Here is a 22,685-nt window from a genome sequence, read left to right as displayed (position 1 = left end):
TATCCAGAAGCCAATGACTACACACACAGGAAGATCATTGGAGGCAGCGCGCCTCCAATGATCTTCCTGTGTGAAACGCACACTGTGAATGAATATTTGTTGTGTTTATTGATCAAACTGATTATGCCACTGCAGCATACTCATTGACAGAGAGAAATAAACTCCCATTAGTCCAAATATGGCTTTTATTACTGCAGTGGTCGCCACATTTTATGCGTCAGCTGGCAAATCAAGTTTTGAGGTTTGGTTCGGTGAGAAATTTTCACCCTCCAAATTTCTGTCTCTATTTTCACAGGGATTTTTAAAAAATTATTATTATTATTTTTTCAATCTCGACTCGCAGGTTCAAATGGAGCACATGTAAGTGCCAAATGCTAACAGTGACATCGGGAAGCAACGCTGCAGTTTCTCAGTTTCATTCTGTTCTGCTGGAGTTCAGAGGGATTTTTACACCCAGGAGCTAATGGCTCAGCCACTGAGCGAATAATAGGTTGTTTTTGTTTTTTGTTTTTTTTTACTTGATATAGTACTGAGTTGAGGTATGGGTGACAGTGTGGAAAAATGAAAGTTCTTTGTGGAAACCTTAACATTTCTCACTTTCCCCGCCCTGTGGAAGGTGATGCAAGTTCTTTGCAGACATTGTTTATGCAATAAATCTGTTTCCTTTCAGTTATTTCAACGTCTTGGTTTCCTCTCTCTTTGTAACTGTTTCCTGTTATTTAAATGCTGTTATTTTTGACATGACATTCAGAACCACTCTGTGAACATCCTGGAGTGGCCGAGCCGGAGTCCAGACTTAAATCTGATCGGGTAATCTGGAGATATCTCAAAATGGCTGACAGAGGTCTCCATCCAACCTGATGGAGCGGGAGAAGAACCGCAAAAAAAAAAAGAATGGACCAAAATGGCTGAAGATGGGTGAGCTACGCTGCCGGCATGATGAAAAAATACTTGAGGCTGGAATTCTGCCAGAGCAAAGTGAATACTTTTGTCTTTTTAAAGGGGCGGTGTTATGTAAAACCGACCTTTATGAGCTTTATATCATGTTAGAATTTTATTCCCTCATCACAAAATGTGCTGAAGGCAACATAGTTACTGGATTGTGGCTGAAAAACACATTTGCAAAGCACTCAAAAACGTTTGTCCCACAGTGTCATATAATGAGCTAGAATTTTGATGAAAGAGATTCCAATGCAGTTTTAATGAAGGCTGGAACATTACAAAGTATCGAAAAGCGAATTGCTCTGAATGCTTTTGTTTTTCTGGAAATATTCCGTGTTATTCCAAATTCTGATTCAATCTGTGAGAGGAGTCGCCTCTGATCCTGGGCTGACTCGCGATTCTTTCCAGGAATTTTTTTTTCTCCCCCAGCCTGGTGGAAAAGTGTGTCATAAAACCTTCACTGTAAGAAAGTAACAAAGATCAGAGCGCTGAGTATTCGGGCCTGTGGCCAAAAGCTACACACTGAGACTCCGTGGTGGATTTATTTTATTTTATTTTTTCAAAAACTGGGCGGATTAACAGAAAACAACAAGCGTTGACTGATTCCAAGCAAAAATCGTCCAGGATTCAACTGAATGTGACAGCTTGACATTAAAAAGCTGTTTGGCGGCGGGCCAGTTTTTTAACCCAGCTAAATGCGCTTTGCTCCTTTATTGCATCCTGCCAAGTTCCTTCTGGTGAAAGTTATCTATCACAAGACTTTTCTTATCTGTTGGGCCAATGGGAAGCAAACACATCTCAGCTCCACCACAGCAACCTTGAAAACGACGCTGGTAGAAAACAATTTGTTCTCTGCTCTATTCTTTTGCTCTATGTTTACTGCAAAACAGGGAAAAAAAAAAAACCCATCAAAAGTATGTTCATTTGAATTCCAGCTTGTATTTATCCAAGCTCAGAGTTGGTTCCGGGGGGCCACGTCTTCTACTTGTGATGACGTGCCACACAAAAAGTACTTTAATTTGAATACTTTCAAACACGTTGCTGATTCTTGCAGACAAAACTGGACAACTATTAGCACCAGAAGCATAAACATTATGGAAGAGTGCCAAGAAGGATAGAAAGTCTTGTTTGCAGTTTGCCACAAGCCATGTAGAGGGCACCACTAACATGTGGAAGAAGGCTTTCTGGTCTGATGGGACCAAAATGAAACCTTTTTGTCCTGCATACAAAATGGTATGGTGAAAAATTACCGTGATTCAATCTGATTGGGCCTTTTGCAAAGAATATGTAAAACCTTCTGTTTTTAAACACGCAATCTGGTTGAGATGTAATGTAAAAGATTTGGGGGGAAAAAAAATATGTTAAAGTTTCTGGATGGGACGATACACTTTATTCACTTTCTATACCGAAACCAATATCTGAGATTTAGTAGCAGCCATTACTGATCTGATACAGAAAAACATTGTTGAGTTGACTAAAAGCTTGGTCAAACATATAAAAACAACACAACTTTAATTTGATCAGTCAAAACAATTAGGAGTAGAATAGCCAATGTGAAAAATAATAAACTGAAACGGATAAAAGCAGCAGGTGGACAACCTCGGTCAAACATGTAGAAATGAAGTGCAACAAACCTTTCAAATGATTCAGAAAGTGTAATTAGGAATTCTAAATGGAACGTAAAATAAAACATGAAGTCGCTCAGAGTACAAAGCATAAAATTTAACCAAACAGATTATGGATCGGGCACATTGTCACCCAAACTAAATTTTTATTTTTTTTCCCCCAATATCAGAACCGATACAGATATTAATATCGGATTGATATCTGTATCAATCCGATATTGATTCAGATATCAATATCTGTATCAATATACAATATCCTTTAATAGAAGGACTGTTGCCACAATCCTTCTATTAAAGTTTGCGGTTGTGTAAAAGTGAAAAGGATGGTGTGGGTATTTTTGTTCTCTGTAGAGAGCTGCATTTTTAAGAAACTGTGAGAAAAAAAACACATTACAAACATACATTGAATAGTCATATAAATAATAACATTAACACAGCCAGTAATGATAACATATTAAAAGAACCATTCGAGCTGAAAGAATTTTTATTTCAGAATTTGCTTTGCGCTTTGTATCTGATACTTACGGGGAAGTGTTTTTTTTTTTCCCCATTCTCACTGGTTGTTACGGTAACTCATGATGACCCCCCTCTACTCCCCCCTACTGATAAGTTACGCCCATTCAGAAAAAGAGAGAGAGAGAGAGAGAGAGAGAGTATTTACGGTGCTTGGCTGCTAGAGAATGAACCTCATCTCTTCCACTCTTTGTGCAGCAGAGGGAGAACATTAAACCTCATCATTGGACCGGAACCGGGTTCCTTTTTTGGACGCTTCAGAACTGTCACTTCTTAACTTGAAGGAGCCAAGGTGAGTGATGCCATTAAAACCACTGAACAAAGCTCAAACTCTTGTGAACCCCGCGGTGCTAGCTGACTAAACAATGTGTTGGACTGGAGGCCAGCTGCTCAGCTTCAGTCTGAGTTCTGGTCAGGAAACATCTTGGCTCGGTGGTCGAGAGCAGAACTTTGTAGCTGTAGAGGTTTTATTTGGTTCTCCTGTAATGGACAAACCTCCATAAACTCAGCGCGGGGTTGGGGTTTTCCTGGCGCGTGCAGGCGGTCATTTCCTTTGAAGGTGGAGGGACCAGCAGACTCGGTCAATATGGGTTTTTGTCCGAGAAAGTACCGTCGCTGTGGTTCACAGCGTGGAAAATCCAATTCTGCTTTAAAATAAATGACGGAAACATGCGGACACTCACCATTTACAAACATTCACACGCCTTAGCCATAATTATGTTAGGAGAAGCTGAAAAAGAGTCCATTTTTCTGACTCGTACTTCAGGCTTGCTGATGGTAAAACGAGTAAAAAAAAAAAAGTATAAGGTGGAGATTTGAATCCTTCTGTACTTATGTTAGAAATGTCAGATATGTTGTTTAACCCTCTATGGCATGACTTTTTATTTTTGTGGGGAAGAAATATTTTCCTGCATTCTTTGGGAGCTTGGTGGTCCCTAATTACATGTCAATCATAAAATCGGACTCTGACACCTCCTGGAACCAGATTTGGGTTTGTTGCCTCAGGGTAACATTGGTCTAGAACACCAAGATTGTCTACACTGATTATGAGAAATGAAATACAAATCAAACAAAAACTATATTCATAAAAGAACTATTTTTTGGACAAAAATATGTCAAAAATCATGCCCCCCAAAAAATAAAATAAAGGAGCAATGTGAGGTACAGCTATGTGGTTTGTTGCCTGAGGGCAACGCCATGCCATAGAGGGTTAAGGAGGCGGTGACCGAGTAGGACTACTGTTGGAGCTAAGAAATGGGAGTTTTATAAGTCTATAGTTTTGCTGTCCTCCGGAGCACAAACAGCAGTGGACTGGCGTGTGATTTACAAACTGAGGTTATTATTTCAGTTGTTTTTCCACATAGTGGCTTAAGAAATGAGAAGCTACTCATTGCACCAGCTGGGGTTAAATAACTTGTTGCCAAGTGGGACACAGCAGTAACTACCAACAAGAAGCTCAGAGCTATTTGCTCAATTAAATTCAGCTGGTGACATTTTTATTCTGTAACTTGGTTTATCCAGCCAGTGAGCTCTACTGAGATTATGGGTAATTATGGAAAGATATTGAGGGATTTAATCAGTTAAACCATCATGTATACACGGGTCGTCCACCATACTTTCCCACAGCCATTTTTTTTTTCTTTTGCTAAGCCAATCTTGAGTGTTTGTTGATTAAAAAGATCAGTCTTAGTCCCCATCAGATTATTCTTTTATTCCATAAACTGCATGGGTTTTGTTACACGTTGCAGACCAGAGTTAAAATCCCAGATTAGTTTAGCGATTTGTGGTGGTGGGACAGAGAAGGCTGTTTTCTGGCATCACTGTCAAAACAACCTGATGGCATGGTAATTTATTATTTAGACTGGATCATCACAAGTTTACCCTGTTGCTACAGTTCTTTACCATTGAATTTTGGATTTGCAAAAAAGTATATATTTATACGACAGTGGACCCCCACCTGTTCGTGATTCAGAATTTGTGGATTTTTCTTTGGAACGTTGCTCCAAATAATGCTGTAATTTAAAATTGACATTTTTTGCGTTTATTCCTTAGAGCATATCTTGAAAATAACTCAGTTTGAGAAGCTGAATACGGTGGTACTTGACATGCTGGCATTTGCAAAGCAACCAATCCAGGAGTCCCATTCATTTTTTCCAGGGTGCTAATTTACCGTACATGCAAGAACAGAGATAAGGAAGACCATGGGTGTTAGCTTCCAATGCTAAGATGGTTTCTACTGTGTGTATTAGTTCATAGTAAGATATGTTGTGTGGTTTAACTATTAAAACTGGCAGGTGGAAGCACTTTTAGAGGGAGTCTTAAGTATTTGTGGTTAATATGGGTCCTGGATCGGCCTGTGTCACTTTAGATTTCTTCCCAAGTGAAACAGGAAGTCGTTTATCAATTACAAGTTCCTAGAATCTCTGATCAGCAATAAATATACTCAATTCAAAGGTTCATTTTTACTTTATTTGGTACACGGTTATGCTACAGTAGTAAAAGATCAATTGAACTCTTAAGTAGATATGAAAATTGAAATTGACAGTGCTAAAAATCGTAAAAAATGATGATGATACCCAGGCCTTTTTTCTTCTTTGCATTTGTTGATCCCTTTCAATAGATTTTTTTTTTCCCCCCACATGTCATAGTGTACCAACATTTTTTTCATGCATCCATTGAAGTATTTTTCACATATGGCCATGATTTTAAAAAAACTCATCATATCTTTCTTTAATTTTAAAATTAGTTTTAGTGGGTAAATCATGAAACATGGCAATACAGCAGGGTGAAGCAGCCTTAATCTGAAAGTGATTTGCTTCCATTTTTTGAAGATTTTGAATGAAATTCCTGTTAAATTTTCCTTTAAAAAAGCAGTCTAAATATTTTTGCCCTTTTTTTTGTTCTACTACTTGCTGTTTGTAATTAGACCGTGTTGAAGACGCTTTTCTCGCAGGAAGCTGAAGCCAGTCGACAGGAAGAGTAATAAAGTGTGGGTGTTTTGTGGGGCCATATAAAAGGCCCCACATGAAGATTAATGGAGTTCTGTTATAGAAGCTCATGTTTGCTTTATTGACCTCTGACACTACGAGCAAAGTGTCTGTCTGCAACATGAACGTTTCCAAATTGTTGTTTCCTGCTGTTTGTACAAGGGGGCAAATTCCACCGACATGAGTCAGATGTGACCCAGCCGGTTGGATGACGTCTTTATTGCCACATGAAACAAAGCGACGCTTTGCAAAGTGTTGTATAAAAGTGTTTTCAGTTTGTTTTGTGTGTTTTTTTTCTATTTAAAGAGACGGCATGTGAATACAACGCCAGGTTTATTCACTTAAAAAAATAGCTTAATAATCTCAATGAGAAATGAAACATTTTATTAATAAAGTTGAGGGAGTCATTATAGATTTGTGAATGATGTAGTTTAACAGTGAAGCTGCCTGTACACTACGTGTACTAGCATGCAGGTTAGAAATCTGTAAACATCAGTGTGTTGATGGTAACACACACACACACACACACACACACACACAACAGGGGAAACACAAGGTTATGTTTCATTGTTGAAACTGAAACCTACTCAGACGTACAGTATGTGATATTTTGCAAACATATTTGTGTTTCAGAACTTGTTACATTAAAACCACAAACTTAAGTGTGTTTTTCTAATATAATTGTTATTACTACCAGCCAGGATTAGCTTGTCATGAAATAACTTCTGGAGTAAAGGACTAACTAAGACCTGACTTGACTTACAAACTAATGTGAAATATTTGAAGTTTTGAAACACTGTGAAAGTTCGTATCTGACGTGAAACCTGGTGGTCAGAAGAATCCTGCCTCAATAAATAAACCGAAACACACAAAACAAAATCTTTTGTCTCTTTCAAATACTAAACAGGAGGTCATTATTTGTTTTGAAACGCAATGTGGTTCACAACTATAAAAAAGTAGAGGCAAAATATATCTTTTTAAAGAAATGTGCTGTAATTCTTTGGGGTAAAATTTTCAATGTATGTGGAAGTACAACCGAGACGCGTTTTGCGTAGCTCTTGGTTTTTGTGTTTGCAGTCGGCGTGCTGAAATCAGTGACTGCAACCCAAACACAAAACCTCTCCGCAGGTATCAGTCGCTTCTGGTGTGTGAGGAAAACATGCCTGATGGAGGCTCAGTGGTGTCTCTGTATCTGCATTTCCATTGACCAGGTGTTTGCACAATTTGACATTTCGAAAATAAAGTTGCTTAACGGAAGCACGGCAGTTTAGGAAAAGCTTTTGTTTTTTCAATAAAAGGTTTAGTCGCTAAAATGAGGTGCGTTTGTTTTCTTTTTTTGGCCGTATGAAAATAGTTTTATTTCGCAAAGCTGCAATGGAAACCGGGCCTGTCACAGTACATTTTACTGGACGATAAATTGTCCCAGAAGTTATTGTGATGAACGATAATATTGTTGTTTTGAGACAATTTTCAACAATACAATTGTGAAGGCATAACAATGCAAGAGCACATTGTCAAAGATGAATAAACTTTAAATTTTAGTGAGCATTTAACACTGGAACTTCAAATATCCATATAAACAACAGAAAAAAAAACAAATGAAATGAATGATGAAGTCTTTGGAAACAAAATTGTCCCTCAAAAAACTGGATAGTTGAGACCAAAACACCAGACTGGCGACTTTTATTATCCAGTTTTTGATGGAAAGACAAAAAATAAATCATGCAAATGAAAATTGTTGAACTTGTTTTAATTGATCATGCGATGAGTTGATTATTGCGACAGGCCTACTGGAAACACTTGTTTTTGCATCACGATCAACAACCAGATGTTACCACTGACCACAAAGAAGACAGGAAGTAGTTGGAAGAACATGGCGTGTTTTTAACAATTTATTCACATATATATATGTATGTATATATATATATTATTATTTCTCATTTAATAGAAATAACTCAGAATTGTGGTGTTTTTTTTCACATTAGTGGAATGTTGACAAAGTTTTGCGTACATTTGTAATGCAAGCACAGCTACTGTCTTAGAAACACAAAGTCAACGTAATCGTAGCCGTGTTGATGAGAAATGACTCTGAGTAACTCGACTCGCTGTTCTGTTGTCACCTCACAGTTTAGTCAACAATCCGGTTCCTTCTATTAAGTTTTACGCCTCCGGTCGTCGTGACAGTGTTTGGAGGAGGATAACTACAATCAAATGAGTTCTGCTGCAGAGCCACCATAACGTTTCTGTGGCGTAGACGCAGAGACGAGGTAACAGAGGAAAGCAAGTGGAATGATGGTTTTGCTTGACTCATTGCTGGCATCATTACCAGCTCTGCTCTGTGTCTGAGCTGCAGTGACTGACAGTTTGACACAGTCTCACTTTCACTGCCTTCACTGCTATCAGTGAAGAGAAGAGAATAGATGCTGATCCTCGAGAAAGAGCCCCCAAAGTCCCTCTGTTTGTTATAGGGCAAATTCAATCTGAGTAAATACCAAATCGGTTTTCAAATGAGGAATTCATGTCTGATCGAAAAAGCTGTCCACCTTTAGGGAAATATTCTGTCCACTGATGAGACAAAGTGGAACTTTTTTGGAAGCTCTTGCATCTGGTGGAAACTAGAAACGGCTGTCGGCACCAACAGTCGAACACAACGGCTATAGGAGGTTGATCTGGGGTTGCTGCGCTTCTCGAGGACCTGGATGGGTTGCCATAACGATGAAATCTGTCTTCTGGACCTTCAGTTCAGTGACCTCAATCTCCAACAACATTGGGTTTAGCTGCAGGATAATGAACTGAACATCAGAAACACTTGATGCTGTTTGTTGCTGCCAGCGGTGACTCAACCGGTTATTAGCTTTAGAGGTCAGTTGCTTTATCAAAGGGTCAGATTGAAGGAAAAGAATAAAAATGTGAGTTTATTTTTACTTTCAGTGTCCCTTTAGGGTCTCTGTAGTCTTTGTATTTAAATGTAATTGCAAAAATAAATAAGAACACTGTAGGGGCATTAGGAGGTGTAGCATAACTTTAGTCTGAGTGCTAACCTTGACAGCTAGCTCATGCTGTTTGTGTTTAAATGCAGACTGAAGTGAGGTCCAGACCAGGAGACTGATGCTGCTGCTGCTGTTGATGCTGCTGCTGTCAACACTCAGCTACAGAGATGCTGCACTGACGCACATTGCTGGGATGAGTCATGAAATTGTCAGATCAGGATCATTGTTTGCTGTCACAAAGGCACATCTCATTTGGCCTTGTGCGCGCTCACACACACACTCACACACACTTTGCATCCGTTTTCACAGGAGACCCTGTAGAAAATGCCGGCTGCGTTTGCACGATGCCCCCGATGTCGGTCAGCGTATTCAAGGTTTTCAGTGAACTGCCCGGAGCTGCTCATGTTCCCGGTTCACTGCATCCATTCATTCCAGTTACTGTCTCACAAAGGCAGCACTATAACAGACCTAACATCTGCTACAAAGGCTCCAAAGCTCACAGGATGGGGGGAAATACTGAAAACTGAAAATGTGAATGTAGATATTCTCGATTTTGTTTCAATGAATTAATCAAAAGTTATGTTTACCTTCAAACATTGTTTCTTAGTTTCTGGTTTTTCCACTTATCTGAAGTATTTACATCTTTTGATCAAGTTGTGATGAAAATATTTAAAATCTTGCACTTTGATATATTTTATTCTATTCATCCCCGTTTTGATTTAAAAAGCACAAAGACTAAGATGGCAGGTAATCGATTGGGACCATTTCTGATGAGACTTTTTGGTCTTCAGGTGATCTGTAGTGTTTGTGGTTATCATGCGTTATAAACCTGGCATCCTTTCATCTGCCTGTCAGCAGGAAAGCAAAACTCCCCCACGCTAAATGTCAATGCAGATTTTAGATCAAGCTGAAGGTGAAGTGGCGAGACCTGCAGATAAAACAAGAAAAAAACTGACATCATCTCTTGTCTGCAAGGTTTGTTTTTCACTTCAAATATTTTTAGGTTTTCATTTTTAGATGTACGTTTCTATGTGAACGGAAATGTACATTTTCTAAGCTTCCATTTTTATTTAGCTCGCAGGCTAAATAAAACCCCTCACAGGTTCACCCTATCTGGGTGAACCTGAGGGTGATGTAGACACAGATTCAGCTCAGAGTAGCCCTTCCTTTCACCGTCTTTGTTTTGTTCTTATTTTCTCTGATTTTATTCATTTCTATATTGTCCTTTTATTTAGCTGGAAATTTAATGGCATCTGATGTACCTGAACTACTTCACAAAATAGCAAAACAGTCCTTTAGTTCAGCCTCGTCATTAAGCCGACAGTTGTGGTTTTCTCCCAGTGCTTTAAAGTATTCTTTATTAGCCAGCACTGTCAACACTACACTGCATGCATGACTTAACGTCTTTCTTGCCTGAAAGTAAGAGCGTTACACAAAGATAAAACAGCTTAAAACTCCTAAAAGGATTGTAAAATGTTCTTTCATTTTCAGATAGTTACATGCTGACAGCATGTGGATAGCTCTCTGTATAACTGACACATCTACATGTTTTGTCCCTCCCCTTTGTTTAATATTTGTGACGTGTAAAACCTTGCTTTCCTGTAAATCTATTTTTCCTACCTGCCTTAAAGGGCATCGCTTCAAACATCCATATTAGCTTCTTTCACAGAGCAGTTAATTGAGGCTGCAAAACGTCTCAGGCTCGACCTGAAATCTTTTCTGAACGACGCAAATTAATTTCTTGGAGGCCGGATATTGCTGTGTGCTGTTTTGTTTTTGTTTTTTTTTTTTGTATTTTTCCCTCAGACTGTGTTTATTTCCTCACACAGTTGCAAGCTTCCTCTCCAAACTTGTCTAGTTTCGATTTCCTGCCTCGTCCAGCAGGATGGGAGGAGGAACGACTTCCTCCCATTCATTACTCGGCTGTCTGATAAGTTTAACAAAAATACATATTTTAGCCATTTCACTGACGGGGAAACTAAACAATGTTCCAAAGATTAACAACTGAACAGTCAGCTCTGACACCCAGGTTAACATGGTTACCATAGTTACCACGTATACGCATGACAACACTGTTCCTTTAAAGTGCAATGTGCAACATTCTCTCTCTGATTGCATTGAACTTTTAACTCACCAATCACATTCTGGATGCTGAACTCTCCAAAGTTTCAGTAAGCTAAAAATAAGTATTATAGAACACAAAAAACATTAGCAGCCATCCTGTAGTGGTAAAGCAGGAAGTGTAGGAAAAACCTTTGATCTTGCCAACCACTGATTACTTGAATCCTATGAAACAAGTGGTATAAAAACTTTCCCCCAACTCTGAAATTATAGACTTCATAGCATCTTTAAATGCGATATATTTACAAATCAGGGTTTTCATCCTACACAGAACTCTCTGGATGCAACATCCCATCTCATAGAGATTTAAAGGAGTAGGATTATGTAATGGCACAATCATTTTATTGTGCTATAAAATGATTGTGCCATTTTATAAGCACAATCAACTAACTGTTAACCTTCAGTTGTCATAAAAATGCTGCATGTATCAAATATGACTTGGAAGAAATTTGACTTTCTTATCCAACTCCTTGAAAGAGCAGGAGTTGGGAAGCTCCTGCTCCTTCAGGAAGTCGTCACAACATGGCTCCTCTGTTAACCCTCTAACGGTGTTTTTACCAGCGCTGCTCTGAGAAGCAGCTCCTATAACCAGCTCAGCAGATGAGCAGTTCCACCAGGTATTTGCTAATTGCTGCTGGCTAGTCTGAATGTTAAGCTCAGTCAGTTTTTACACGACGCCGCCCCTTTAACTGTCGCAGCTCTCTCTCCAATACTGTACCTACCATCACTGAATAGAGTTGGGGACCGCTCTTTGTTAGGAATTATCCGAGTAACCTGCATGCAAAAATAATCGCTAATGTAGAAAGCTAATATTACTTCCTGCTGAGATCTGAGCGCCTGTTTCTCCACTCGTGTTATTCTGCAGAGTGGCGTTTGTTTGGCCCCACAGAGCCCATGTGTGGCGTTTGAATGATCAGGTGTTTGCAGGCTGGCTGCGCCCCGGTGGACCGCTATGTGCTGCGTCGGCGGGGTCATTAGGTGACGGGGATTCCATAGAGAACGATCATGGAAACTTCTGTGTGAGTGGAGGAGAAAAACAAAGAGAGCGGCGCTTTGTTGCGTCTGCCTGACAAAGTACTGAACACAAAGTGGAAGGAGAAATTCTTATACAAAGTTGCTGTTTTCATATTGTTCTAAATACAGATTTTATTTTTATGTTGCCAACCTAAACTCTTACTTGCTGCTTAAATTTAATTATAACCTTCCAAAATATCTAACTGAATGTTGATCATGACATTTTCACACAACTTTGTTACAGACACAGTTCAAGCCGAAGATGTTTTAATGTTTCCTCATCAAATCAAATGATTCTTTTTGTTCCAGTGCGATTTTCTTTCCTTTTTTTCCACTGAGTCGACAGTCTTTGGCTTTATTGACCCCAGTCAATAGTTCACTAGGTAGGAGCTCCTGTCAGAAATATATGCAGAGATTAATTTAGCCTGCTGGAGAGAACGAACTTCAGCAGAGAACAGGAAGGCTGAACATTTTTAACATGGAAACATGGAAGTGTTGGCTGGCTTTTGCAAATCTCAGGTAATCACTAACAACCGCTGAAGACGATTGTTTCTGTTGTTTTGTTTGTGTATTTTGGGTATTTAAAATGTCTTCCAGTTCCAGTGGTTCATTAATAATTTAAAGGTTGTTCTTTGAAGATGTGTTCTTGCCTTATTTTTGCCGTATCCGTCGCATCACTTGAAAATGGCCTCAAAACAACAATTTATCGCAACAACTTCTGGGACAATTTATCATCCAGCATGCTGTATCGTTGTAGTTCTAGATTATTTTCGTTTCAAATTGACGGGTTTTATTAAAACATTTACAGACATTAAAGGTGAAATGAATATATTTTGTACAGTTCTGGTTTAATTAAAACTCAGAATATGTTGGGGGGCTTTTCAGTAAGTGACCTTTTTATTTGAGTGAGTACTATAGTTAACGATTAATCAGTTACTAAATCAGTTGACTGTTGTTTCAATAAATAATTGCAATAATCACGATTAATTCAGCTCTAAAATAGAGATGACTTGACCTTGACAGTACTGTGAAACTTCAACATTTAAAACATTTGCCTTTTATTTCCCTCCAATAATTTTTGTCAGAATTTACATTATTGTACATAATTGCCAATAGACGTTTAAAGAAAAAAAAAAAAGTCCTAGCAGTAAAGATCAGGTCACACAGCCAACACACCAACTCGATTGGATCAATAGAATAGAATAACACTCACAGGCAATAATCTGCTTTTTTCAAGCTGCGGGCACAAAAACACGCTGATGGTTCCAATAACTGGCGAAACCTTAATTATTGGACAATTATTGGACATGGAGTCCACCAGTGGTGGCTGCGCTGGTGGACATGAATTGTGTCCCATGACAGCTGGCTGTGGGAGACACTGAGGCTGTTGTTCTGCGAAGTGGTAAAGAGAAATGAAGCATGCTGTCCAGGGAGGGAGCAATCGCATTAACTCGTTGTTTATTGAGTTTAGTCCAATCAGAGGGCAGAATCACTCCGCTCTCTGTTCCTGCAAAGTGTGTTCAGACAACTGGAAGGAACCGTTCACATGTCTGGACTCGCCGGTCTTCTTCTAAGAAGCTGTAAACATGGTGATGCTTTACTTAGCTTATCAATTAATCATCAATCATTTATTGGCGTCTCTGATTTGCACTGTTTCTGTGGCATTTCCCGTGTTTCGTCGTGTGTGTGCGCCACGATGTCCGACACAGCTAAAGAACCCGTCAGAACACACACACACACACACACCAGCTTTATGTCCTTCAGTTCAGTTTGATCAGACAGAAAAATCACTGGTTTTTGTTTTGTTTTGTTTTTTAAGACGGTAGTGTTGTGGAGGTTTTTATTGTGCTACATCAAATCGCTAAAGAAAACAGGATTCGTCCTGTGGAGACAGCAGCTTCAGTCATCGCAGTGAGAAGGCCGTCTAGTTCAGCCAGACAGATGCAGCTCAGTGCGGCTCGCCTTTGGACTCGCCTGACACACGAGCTGCTCTGGACAACATGGCAGCATGTCAGGAAGACAATAACCAATAAAAACTAGTCATTTCTGAAAACCTAGAAATGACAGGCTGTCATTATAGCTGCAGATGGTTATTACTCTGTCTGTGATCCCATAGCAGCTACCATAAATGCCACAATGTGGACATGGCAATTAAGTAAAGTTAATGTATAAATAAAATCATAAACGCATTCTGAACAGAACATGGTGGTGGTGGCTTCATGAACTGGAGATGCTTTTCTTCTGCTGGGGCAGGGAGGCTGGTCAGAGAGCGGTCAGGGTAAACGCAGAGAAAACCTTTTAGACGCCACGAAAGACCTGAGGGTATCTAGCAGGATACTGACGCCAAACAGCCAAAGATGCAACAAACTGGTTTGGATCAAATTATTTTCATCAGTTGGAGTGGACCAGTGAAAGCCTACTCTTAAATAGCCCTTAATAGCCCAAAATATGGTTAGCAAAATAAGGCCTTAAAAACATTTTTTTTAAATGTAAGTTGCCCTTAAATATGTTAATTACATGACTTTAATTTTTTGATTAATATCATGTTTTTTCCCCTTTTTTTAGGGACTTTTCTGTCAGGCAAACATTTGAGTCACACAGACTGATTCATTGCACTCTGTGGTGGAGGCTAACTAGCAGCTGATATACCCCTGCTAATTAGCTCATTGGCAGCTATCTCTCTTACCAACCCATGTGACGCTAGGTGCACTCTGTGCAAAAAAGCTCAGCACTGCGGGGGCTGAGGTTGTAGAGAACATCGCAAAAATATGCAATTTCCTGCTGTAAATTTCTGTTTTGATACGTCTTAAATTCCATTCATCGTGGTCTTAAATAGTCTTAAATTTGAAGTGAATTGGTGAAACCCTGCAAATCTGATTGAGAAGCCGTGCAGCTCTTTGTAATACTAACATTGCATTTTGTCCGATAAGAATACATTTGTGATGTAGTCGTAAATATGAACACATTTCCAGTCTTTCTGTTCTGGTGGATTTGATGTGAAGCCGATCAGATTTCACTGCAACTCAAACTCAGCTATAGAAGCTAGCTGATGCTGGGTCTGAGGTCCTTTATTCAGCCGGTTTAATGCGCAGTAAAATCCTGCAGTAATAATAAAAAGGTAGCTCTTACATAATTGACCAATCAAACCTCAGCGACTGTCAACCAATTAGAGGAGAGTTGGATAAAGGGGTCTGGTCTCCCTCCTCTTTCAGGTCACAGTGACATCGAAGCTCTCTCAAATTATTATATTACGAGTTGTGCGACCATTTCCCCAGTCGGCCGCCGCTTCGGGGTCAGAGTTTATTTGCCCCCAGGGAGGGAAGAAGGTGAAATGTTTCTCTCAGGTTTTGTGCGACGTCTCTGTGTGTGTGATGTGTGTCCATGTCGCTCCTCTGAAGTCATCCTCCTGTCCTCCTCCCTCCATCTTTAGAGTGCTGCTCCGTGACCTCCTGACCCCGTGACGCCGACTCTTCCAACATGTCTTCTGAAGCCACGCCCATCCAGGAGTCTCGACCTGTGACCCCTCCGCTGACCTCCCCAAAATCCCCTCGTTCACCAGGTAAAAAATGAGTTTTGTATCGTTTTGTCCGTTTGGTTCATGTGTGTATTAGAGCACGCTTAATGTGCTAATAGTGGTGCAAATTTTTGGATTAGCACTTTAGCCTTTATGCTAGCTCTGAAAGCATTTAGCATACTTTGCTTCATTTTTAACTTTTCCTGGTCAATTCTAAAGCACTAATTTGCTTTCCTGTTTGAGAAACTTTACTTTGAGAAAAAAAAAAAATGGACGCCTGTGGTGAAGTTTTGGTTATCAGCTGAGCTACTTCTGTGTGTGACGTTTGTTTATGTAAAAACTTTTCGTTCATTTTCAGAGTCTCTGCATCTTCCAACCAACAAGCTCAGAGAACGCTCGCCTTCCCCAATGAGAGACTTCCTCATCCCCAGCCCTCTGCCCACACGCAGGAACAGGACCATCTCGGCGTGAGGACACACACACACACACACACACACACACACACACACACACACACACACACACACACACACACACACACACACACACACACACACATAAAGTTATTGGTACTATCCAGGTAGTACATGTAGCAGTCATGCGGAGGTTCAGTGTGAAACATTTACTTTAGTTCCTTGACGGCGACAAAATGATGCTGATTAAATGCGATAATCAGGGAGCCGTCAAAACGTTTCTGCACAAAGTCCAAACTATATGGACTAACTATGTTACTGTTGTTCAGATGCAACATATGTTAACATTCAGCTTAATCTTCTTACTTTTCTTTCACCTTTTCTCTTCCTCTACTTCTGACGGTCGTCTCTGGTTTTGCTTCTCAAAGCAGCGCAGCAACCAGCTTCACGGGCTGGACCCAGCGGTGTTGGTTTTTCAAAATAAAGTACATTTTAACATTTCATGATGCTTAATTTCACACTCTAATTATGGTTAGTATAAGTGCGCAAATATAGGCGTGTAATAACTTGTATTTTTAAGAAAGACCTTCATCCTGAAGGTGTGGTGGCTTTTATTTAGCCATGGCAGCGTGCCGCAATCAGTTACAAACATTTATTTATGTTTTGAACCGGAACAAGCTGAGATAGTCAGAGGTACTTTCAGGTGCGCTGTAATACAGACTGCTACAGGAGATCCTTCCCGCCCTCAGTCGTCTCTGAAGAAACCTGGATAGTTTGACTTCTTAAAACATCCAGGTTTTCCTCTTTTTTTTTGTAAAGTCTCTTTGGATTATAATTCCTGACATTTAAAGACAAAACTTCAGTTCCTGCTGAAATTGCAACATTTTATTTGAATCTAAAGTCATTTTCAATCAGTTTAATGTCCTAATAATGTGGAAATTTATGTTATTTGAACCATTGCAACAAACGACACCAATAGATTTTCAAGCCACAGATTAGATGCACAGGTGACATAAACAAAGATTTAAAACATAAATATAAATGTATAAGCTGTAATATCTCCATATTTCCCCTCCTGTCTTGTCCTGCAGCTCGGCCCGGGCAGCAGAGGGCCCCGTGTTTTCTGGAGTGTGTAAATGTTTCTCCCGCTCCAAAGGCCACGGCTTTCTTACACCTTCAGACGGCGGCAACGACATCTTCGTCCACATCTCAGAGTAAGTGTGTGTGTGTGTGTGTGTGTGCGCCCTGCTTCCCCACATACGATGAGGTGCTTTGGTTTGAATCACCGTCATAAGGCCTCAGAATCACACAGAGCAGGGAGGAGTGTGTAGGAGGACCACCTTCACCCCGATGCCTTTGTTTTCAACCTCAGACGTCAGAGGAAGACACACACACACTCCCTCCACCCCCATGAATGAATGTGAAATGAAAGGACATTAGTACATTCAGACGAAATCTAATGGAACGACTTGATTTCAGCAGAACAGATGAAAATGAGCTGACAGGCTGCAGATTAAAACCAACTCTGAGCAGGAAGCTTCTGGTTTGAACCGGTTCCATTTCTCTGATTTATCACTTCTAAGGCTCATTTTCTGACCTTCAGGGAAGCAAAATGGATTAAAAGATCAAACGGTGATCTGGAGTTTCTGCAAAGACAGACTGATGAGATAAATGGGAAAATTGAAGTGATTTCAATTTACTTTAGTGGTTTTACAACTGTTGTGTAAATGTATCGTATAATAACAATAGTTCATATTTAACACTGCAACCGGGAGACATTTTAGATGTCCAAAATAAATTACAAATAAAATGGATACTGAAACTCCTGTAAACAAAGAGACGCAAGAAAAACAAACCATCATGCAAATGGATGTTATGAAGCTCATCTTCAGTTATCATAAAAAGAATTGATTTCTTTTTATGACGGACTGAAACACGAGGGTTTTTTTTTTTGTAAGTTCTGCTTTTCATGTTTGTTTTGTTTTGTCTTCCAGTGTTGAGGGCGAGTACGTCCCGGTGGAAGGAGACGAGGTGACCTACAAGGTCTGCGCCATTCCTCCCAAACACGAGAAGATCCAGGCGGTGGAGGTGAACATCACCCACCTGAAACCAGGCAGCAAGCATGAGACCTGGGGGGGGCACGTCATCAGCAGCTGAGCGTGCCGACCATCACCGTGGAGACGGGGGCTGGGGAGGGAATTTAAAGGTGTGTGAATGGAGGATACTGTGGGTGAATCATGTTAAGTCCCAGCCGTCTCCTCATCTTCTCATTCAAGCGTGAGCCGCCGACTCCATCCGGACAGAACCCGCTTTTCTTTCCTTGGATCTGAAATCTCGAGCGGAACCGAACCCGCAGCTCTCATTATGCCCGTAGAACCTCGCAGAGATGCGTTCGGAAGTGTTTGGGATCATAAAACACTCGATGAATGTCGGAGTGTCTCCGCTGATCTGGTGTCGGCTAATCTGACGGAAGCATAAATCCATAATCATGTCGTGTTTGGGTGAAATAAAAGACTTTCAACAATTTCTGTCTGCTGGTTTATTCTTTTTTTAATAGATGGTAGCTGCGTTTCCATTATGTGTGCAAAACATTTATATTCTATATAAGGTCCATAAAACACAATTGCGATGGCAGTGTTTCCTTTCAACAAGAAGTTCAGTTACAATCTTGTGAATAAGTTTAACACAAGTCAAAAAACCACCATCGGCCTCCTGCCACTTCCTGTCGTCTTTTCCGCCAGTAGTGATGTCTTGTTTGATCACATGACTCGTATGATGCTAAAAAAGTGTTTGAATTGAAATATGATTCTGTCGATAGTCGGGGGAATCTAAAACATTTTAAGTACCTAATCAGATGAAATCAGATTAAGTTACATGTTTTCATAACGCTGTTTGTTTTTCACTTTCATCCGCAGCACTCAGTCAGTGAAGTTTGTGCTGAACACTGGATTTGTTTGCTACTTTCTCTTTATGCTTTTGATTTTGGAAAACGGTCAGATCTTTCCAAAGTCGTAGGGCACATGAGAGTTTGGCTTTTAGGTCCAGAAATTCTACACTTTGGCACTTCTGCCAAAAAAACAAAAAAAAGACATTTCAGAAGGGCACTTTATTGTCCAGTGGAGAAATGTCCGGTGCTCTAGCTCCTCCTAGTGTCTATTTTTGTACATTGCTGATTAAAAAATAACTCAATGCGTGGACTGGACAGGAGTTACATGCCAGGCCTCTGTCATTTAGCTAGCGCTAGCTTAGTTAGCCCACTTTACAATGTCTGACACCATAAAACTCAAAACTCTGAATTAACCCTTTGAGAAAAATCAACGATCTTATTATGTTTGGGTTTCCTACCTCAATAAAACTACATTTTTATTACTATGTTATAACTTGATAATAAACTGTTCCATCCAGTTTCCTCAGGTGTTACTACATACTTCCTGACCTGAAGCAGCACAGAACTCGGATGTTTTTAAAAATGTGCTGAGTTTGTTTGACTTTTAGGATTATTTAGTCCCATTTGAACCATATGTTTGTTATAGCTGTAGTTTTATGGCACTTCAAAAAAATAATTGTAGCTACTGTATTTTGTGCCCGTGTGTAATTTTTAAAGCAAATTAGTCAAAATTAAATGCAAATATTTACATTTTTATTCATTTATTATACTTGTGATTTTAGTTTTTACTCATTTTCAATTTTTCATTCTGAGTGCAGTTTAATTCCAATAGTTTGTTAAATGCATGTTTCTGGTTCTCCCTCCTGTTCAGCTCAGTAGTTGTTTTTTTTCTCTTTTTGTTACTGGTGTTTGTTCCGATTGCTTCCTGATCTTATCTAATGTAAATCACTTCATGTGGAGCTTATTGTGTATGGAAAATGCTGGATAAATATGGACAGACGGAGAGAGGAGGGAGTCACATTCCTGCTCCCCCCCTGACATCTGAACAGAAACTGAAAGCGGAGTGAAGGAAACTGTTCCCATCCAACCAGAAACGCCGACTTAACAGCAGAAACTGGTCTCAGGTTTTACAAAAGCACCACTGATTCTCCTCTTCCCCTGCTGGCTCCACCGCAGCTCTCACCACCACACGTGTTACCGTCCTAAACAAAGCACAGGGATGGACGTAGGCTGGGTGGTTCAGCAACAGGTTGGAGAGGGGAAGCTTCAGAGCGAACAGTTCCAGAGGTTTTAGTGGCGGCGCATCAGGCCTTCCTGAAGGCAGGGTTTCAGAAAGAGCTGGAGTTTTTAAAGAGACAAAGGCAGAAATTCAAGGCATTAAGTTACAAAGTTATTTCTTTTAAATCATAGTTGATTTATACAGCATTTTTATAACAGCTAAAGGTAACATGGTTACTTGTTTGTGCTATAAATGATGCTGTGTGCTGGAAAACACAAAATACTGCCTCTTTAAAGTCAAACTGTGAAGATAAAAAGTGAAATCAGTCCAATTTCCTCACCACTTGGGGAAAAACCTCGCTGTGCTGCCCTCCGCTGGCCACATTTGATTACTGCAGCTTCTGAGCGGTTAAATAAAACACTGAAACATCATAATTATATCAAAATGCCCACATTAGATGTTGTACCAGGGCAGCCTGTGAGTCTCTGCTGGTGCATTTCTATTACGAACAATTCTGCTTTCATATTAAAATGCCAATTTAACAAATTTGGGAGCGTATGAAGAATAAACAACAAAAAACCCCCAAAAAACAAAAACCAGACATTTGTTGTATAAATTCGAATCCGATGATTTTCATGTCAACATTATTACACTGATTAACATGTACAGTCCGTTTCCTGCCTGTGTTCAACTAAAAGCATTAAAGTTAAAAGCATAATGAATGTTACAGACGGTGATTCTAACTCTGGAACTAAAGACGTAACGATGGAAGAATCTGCATGTTGTCAACGACGACAGTGTGAAGTCAAAGAAATAAAAGAAATAAGTCTTTTTTCTTTCACATTTCTGTCATGTCTGTCGACCACAAACCTCTGTGTGTTTTATTTACTGGGTTTAATGTGACAGATGATAAAAATGGAAAAAGGTGATAAATAATTGTCAAGTCGGAGGGAAATAATGCTGGCGCATTAAAAATAATAATAATATGTCAGGGAAAAGTGTAAACATTTTTGTCACTCGTTTCAGAAAGTGAAATTCATATTAAATAGATTTATTAGCTATAAATGAAACTATTCCAAGCCTCTTGTATTTCTTGTCATTTTGATGATTATGGCTTATAGAGAATAAACCCTCACAGTGCAGCACAGTAAATAGTAAACAGTAAATAGAAGCAACAAAAAGGAAACTTTAAACAGAAAAGTATCTTCATTTCTATTTACAAAATAATTGGTTGATTCCGCTTTTACAAGAGATTCTGCATTTCAAAATGTTTTACTAATTTGAAAAGTGTGGCATGAATTTACACTGTGAAGCTTCCAGCTACACATGACTTGTTATGGTTTGCTAGAATAATCCATGTTGATGTTGATCAAGGCTAATTTCAACATTTCCAGGCTGCTGAGTCTAATGAAGGAGAAGCTGAAGAAAAAGTGACAAATGCTGCAATTTTCTTTAAAGTCAGAATTTTCTACTTAACTAACATAACTGTTCCTATTTAATAATTTAGTTATTGATCATTTTTCATACATGAAAAAAACTCATCCGGTTTCTCCTTTGCTATTATGGGGGAAAACACATCAAACAGCAGCAACGCTTTGTTTCTCAGGAGGAGAAGTTGTACAATTTTGGCCTTTTCCTCTTTTTTTTTTCTTCCAGAGCATTCAGCCTGCTGAGGGGCCCCGGCCCTTTGTCTGGTCGGTGAGGGGCCAGCTGCTCTGCTTTGGCTCCTGGCCCTCTCCCGGCTGCCTTCTGTCCACATTTACTTTCATGTTTGCGCGTCTCATCCGTCGAACTGAACTCGAACTGCACTTCATGTGTTCGGCCAGCAGATGTCGCTGAAACACTTGGCTGCAGCCTTTAAAACAAACGGTCCGCATCCGTCTGTCTTCTGCTCCAAAAGGTCAGGCAGCCGGAGCGACAGAAAAAATATAAAACATTAAATTATGAGAATTTACTCATAATATTCAGAGAAGTTGCACTAAAAGGATGCAAGCTTTGAAATTCCACGTCTTGGACCTACAGAGTTTCTGATTGAATCTTCCAGCATGTCGCATAAAAACACATTGAAACAGGTTTAAACAAAATCCCACCCAGAATTCTTCAATAAAATTCCCTAAATTCTGTTACAGCTGGGAGTTTCTCTGTGCCACCAGAGTCGGCCCAAGTCATAAGCAAGTTAAGCTGCTGTTTAGCACTGCAGCAAATGCGACTGCCGGACCAAATGAGCAACACAGAAAAAAACAACAACAACTAAGTTTTAATATGTTTGCTGTTGATTTAGCGAATACTGTGAACTGTAAATGGATGATATTCAGGTAACCTTATTTCGGCCTCCATGCAGTCAAATAAAAATTCATTAGAGATAGAAATGTTACATAACCTGCTGACAAAAACATGTCTACTGTGATAATTTTGTTGTCATTTTGTTGTTAAAATATATTTAAACAAAGATCTAAAATG

The 22,685-nt window shown here is 39.6% G+C and overlaps 1 protein-coding gene across 1 annotated transcript; it reads left to right on the top strand.

Annotated features, from left to right (window-relative positions):
* The first annotated feature begins 3,195 nt into the window (after positions 1-3,195).
* Positions 3,196-18,643, top strand: carhsp1 (calcium regulated heat stable protein 1). The gene is made up of 5 exons (XM_005802775.3): positions 3,196-3,372; positions 15,623-15,751; positions 16,065-16,173; positions 17,211-17,333; positions 18,114-18,643. The coding sequence occupies exons 2-5, from the start codon at positions 15,670-15,672 to the stop codon at positions 18,274-18,276; spliced, it is 477 nt and encodes a 158-aa protein (XP_005802832.1). The 5' UTR covers positions 3,196-3,372; positions 15,623-15,669; the 3' UTR covers positions 18,277-18,643.
* The last annotated feature ends 4,042 nt before the right edge of the window (positions 18,644-22,685 follow it).

Source organism: Xiphophorus maculatus, chromosome 16 (assembly GCF_002775205.1).
Source record: "Xiphophorus maculatus strain JP 163 A chromosome 16, X_maculatus-5.0-male, whole genome shotgun sequence".
NCBI classification, from domain to species: domain Eukaryota; kingdom Metazoa; phylum Chordata; class Actinopteri; order Cyprinodontiformes; family Poeciliidae; genus Xiphophorus; species Xiphophorus maculatus.
This window is presented reverse-complemented; position numbering and strand designations above follow the sequence as displayed.

Bases quoted from the DNA above. Each gene is read 5' to 3' on its own strand.
- carhsp1 (XM_005802775.3), top strand. From the start codon at position 15,670: ATGTCTTCTGAAGCCACGCCCATCCAGGAGTCTCGACCTGTGACCCCT. The intron at 15,752-16,064 runs GTAAAAAATGAG...GTTCATTTTCAG, and splicing joins AAAATCCCCTCGTTCACCAG to AGTCTCTGCATCTTCCAACC. The intron at 16,174-17,210 runs GTGAGGACACAC...CTTGTCCTGCAG, and splicing joins AGGAACAGGACCATCTCGGC to CTCGGCCCGGGCAGCAGAGG.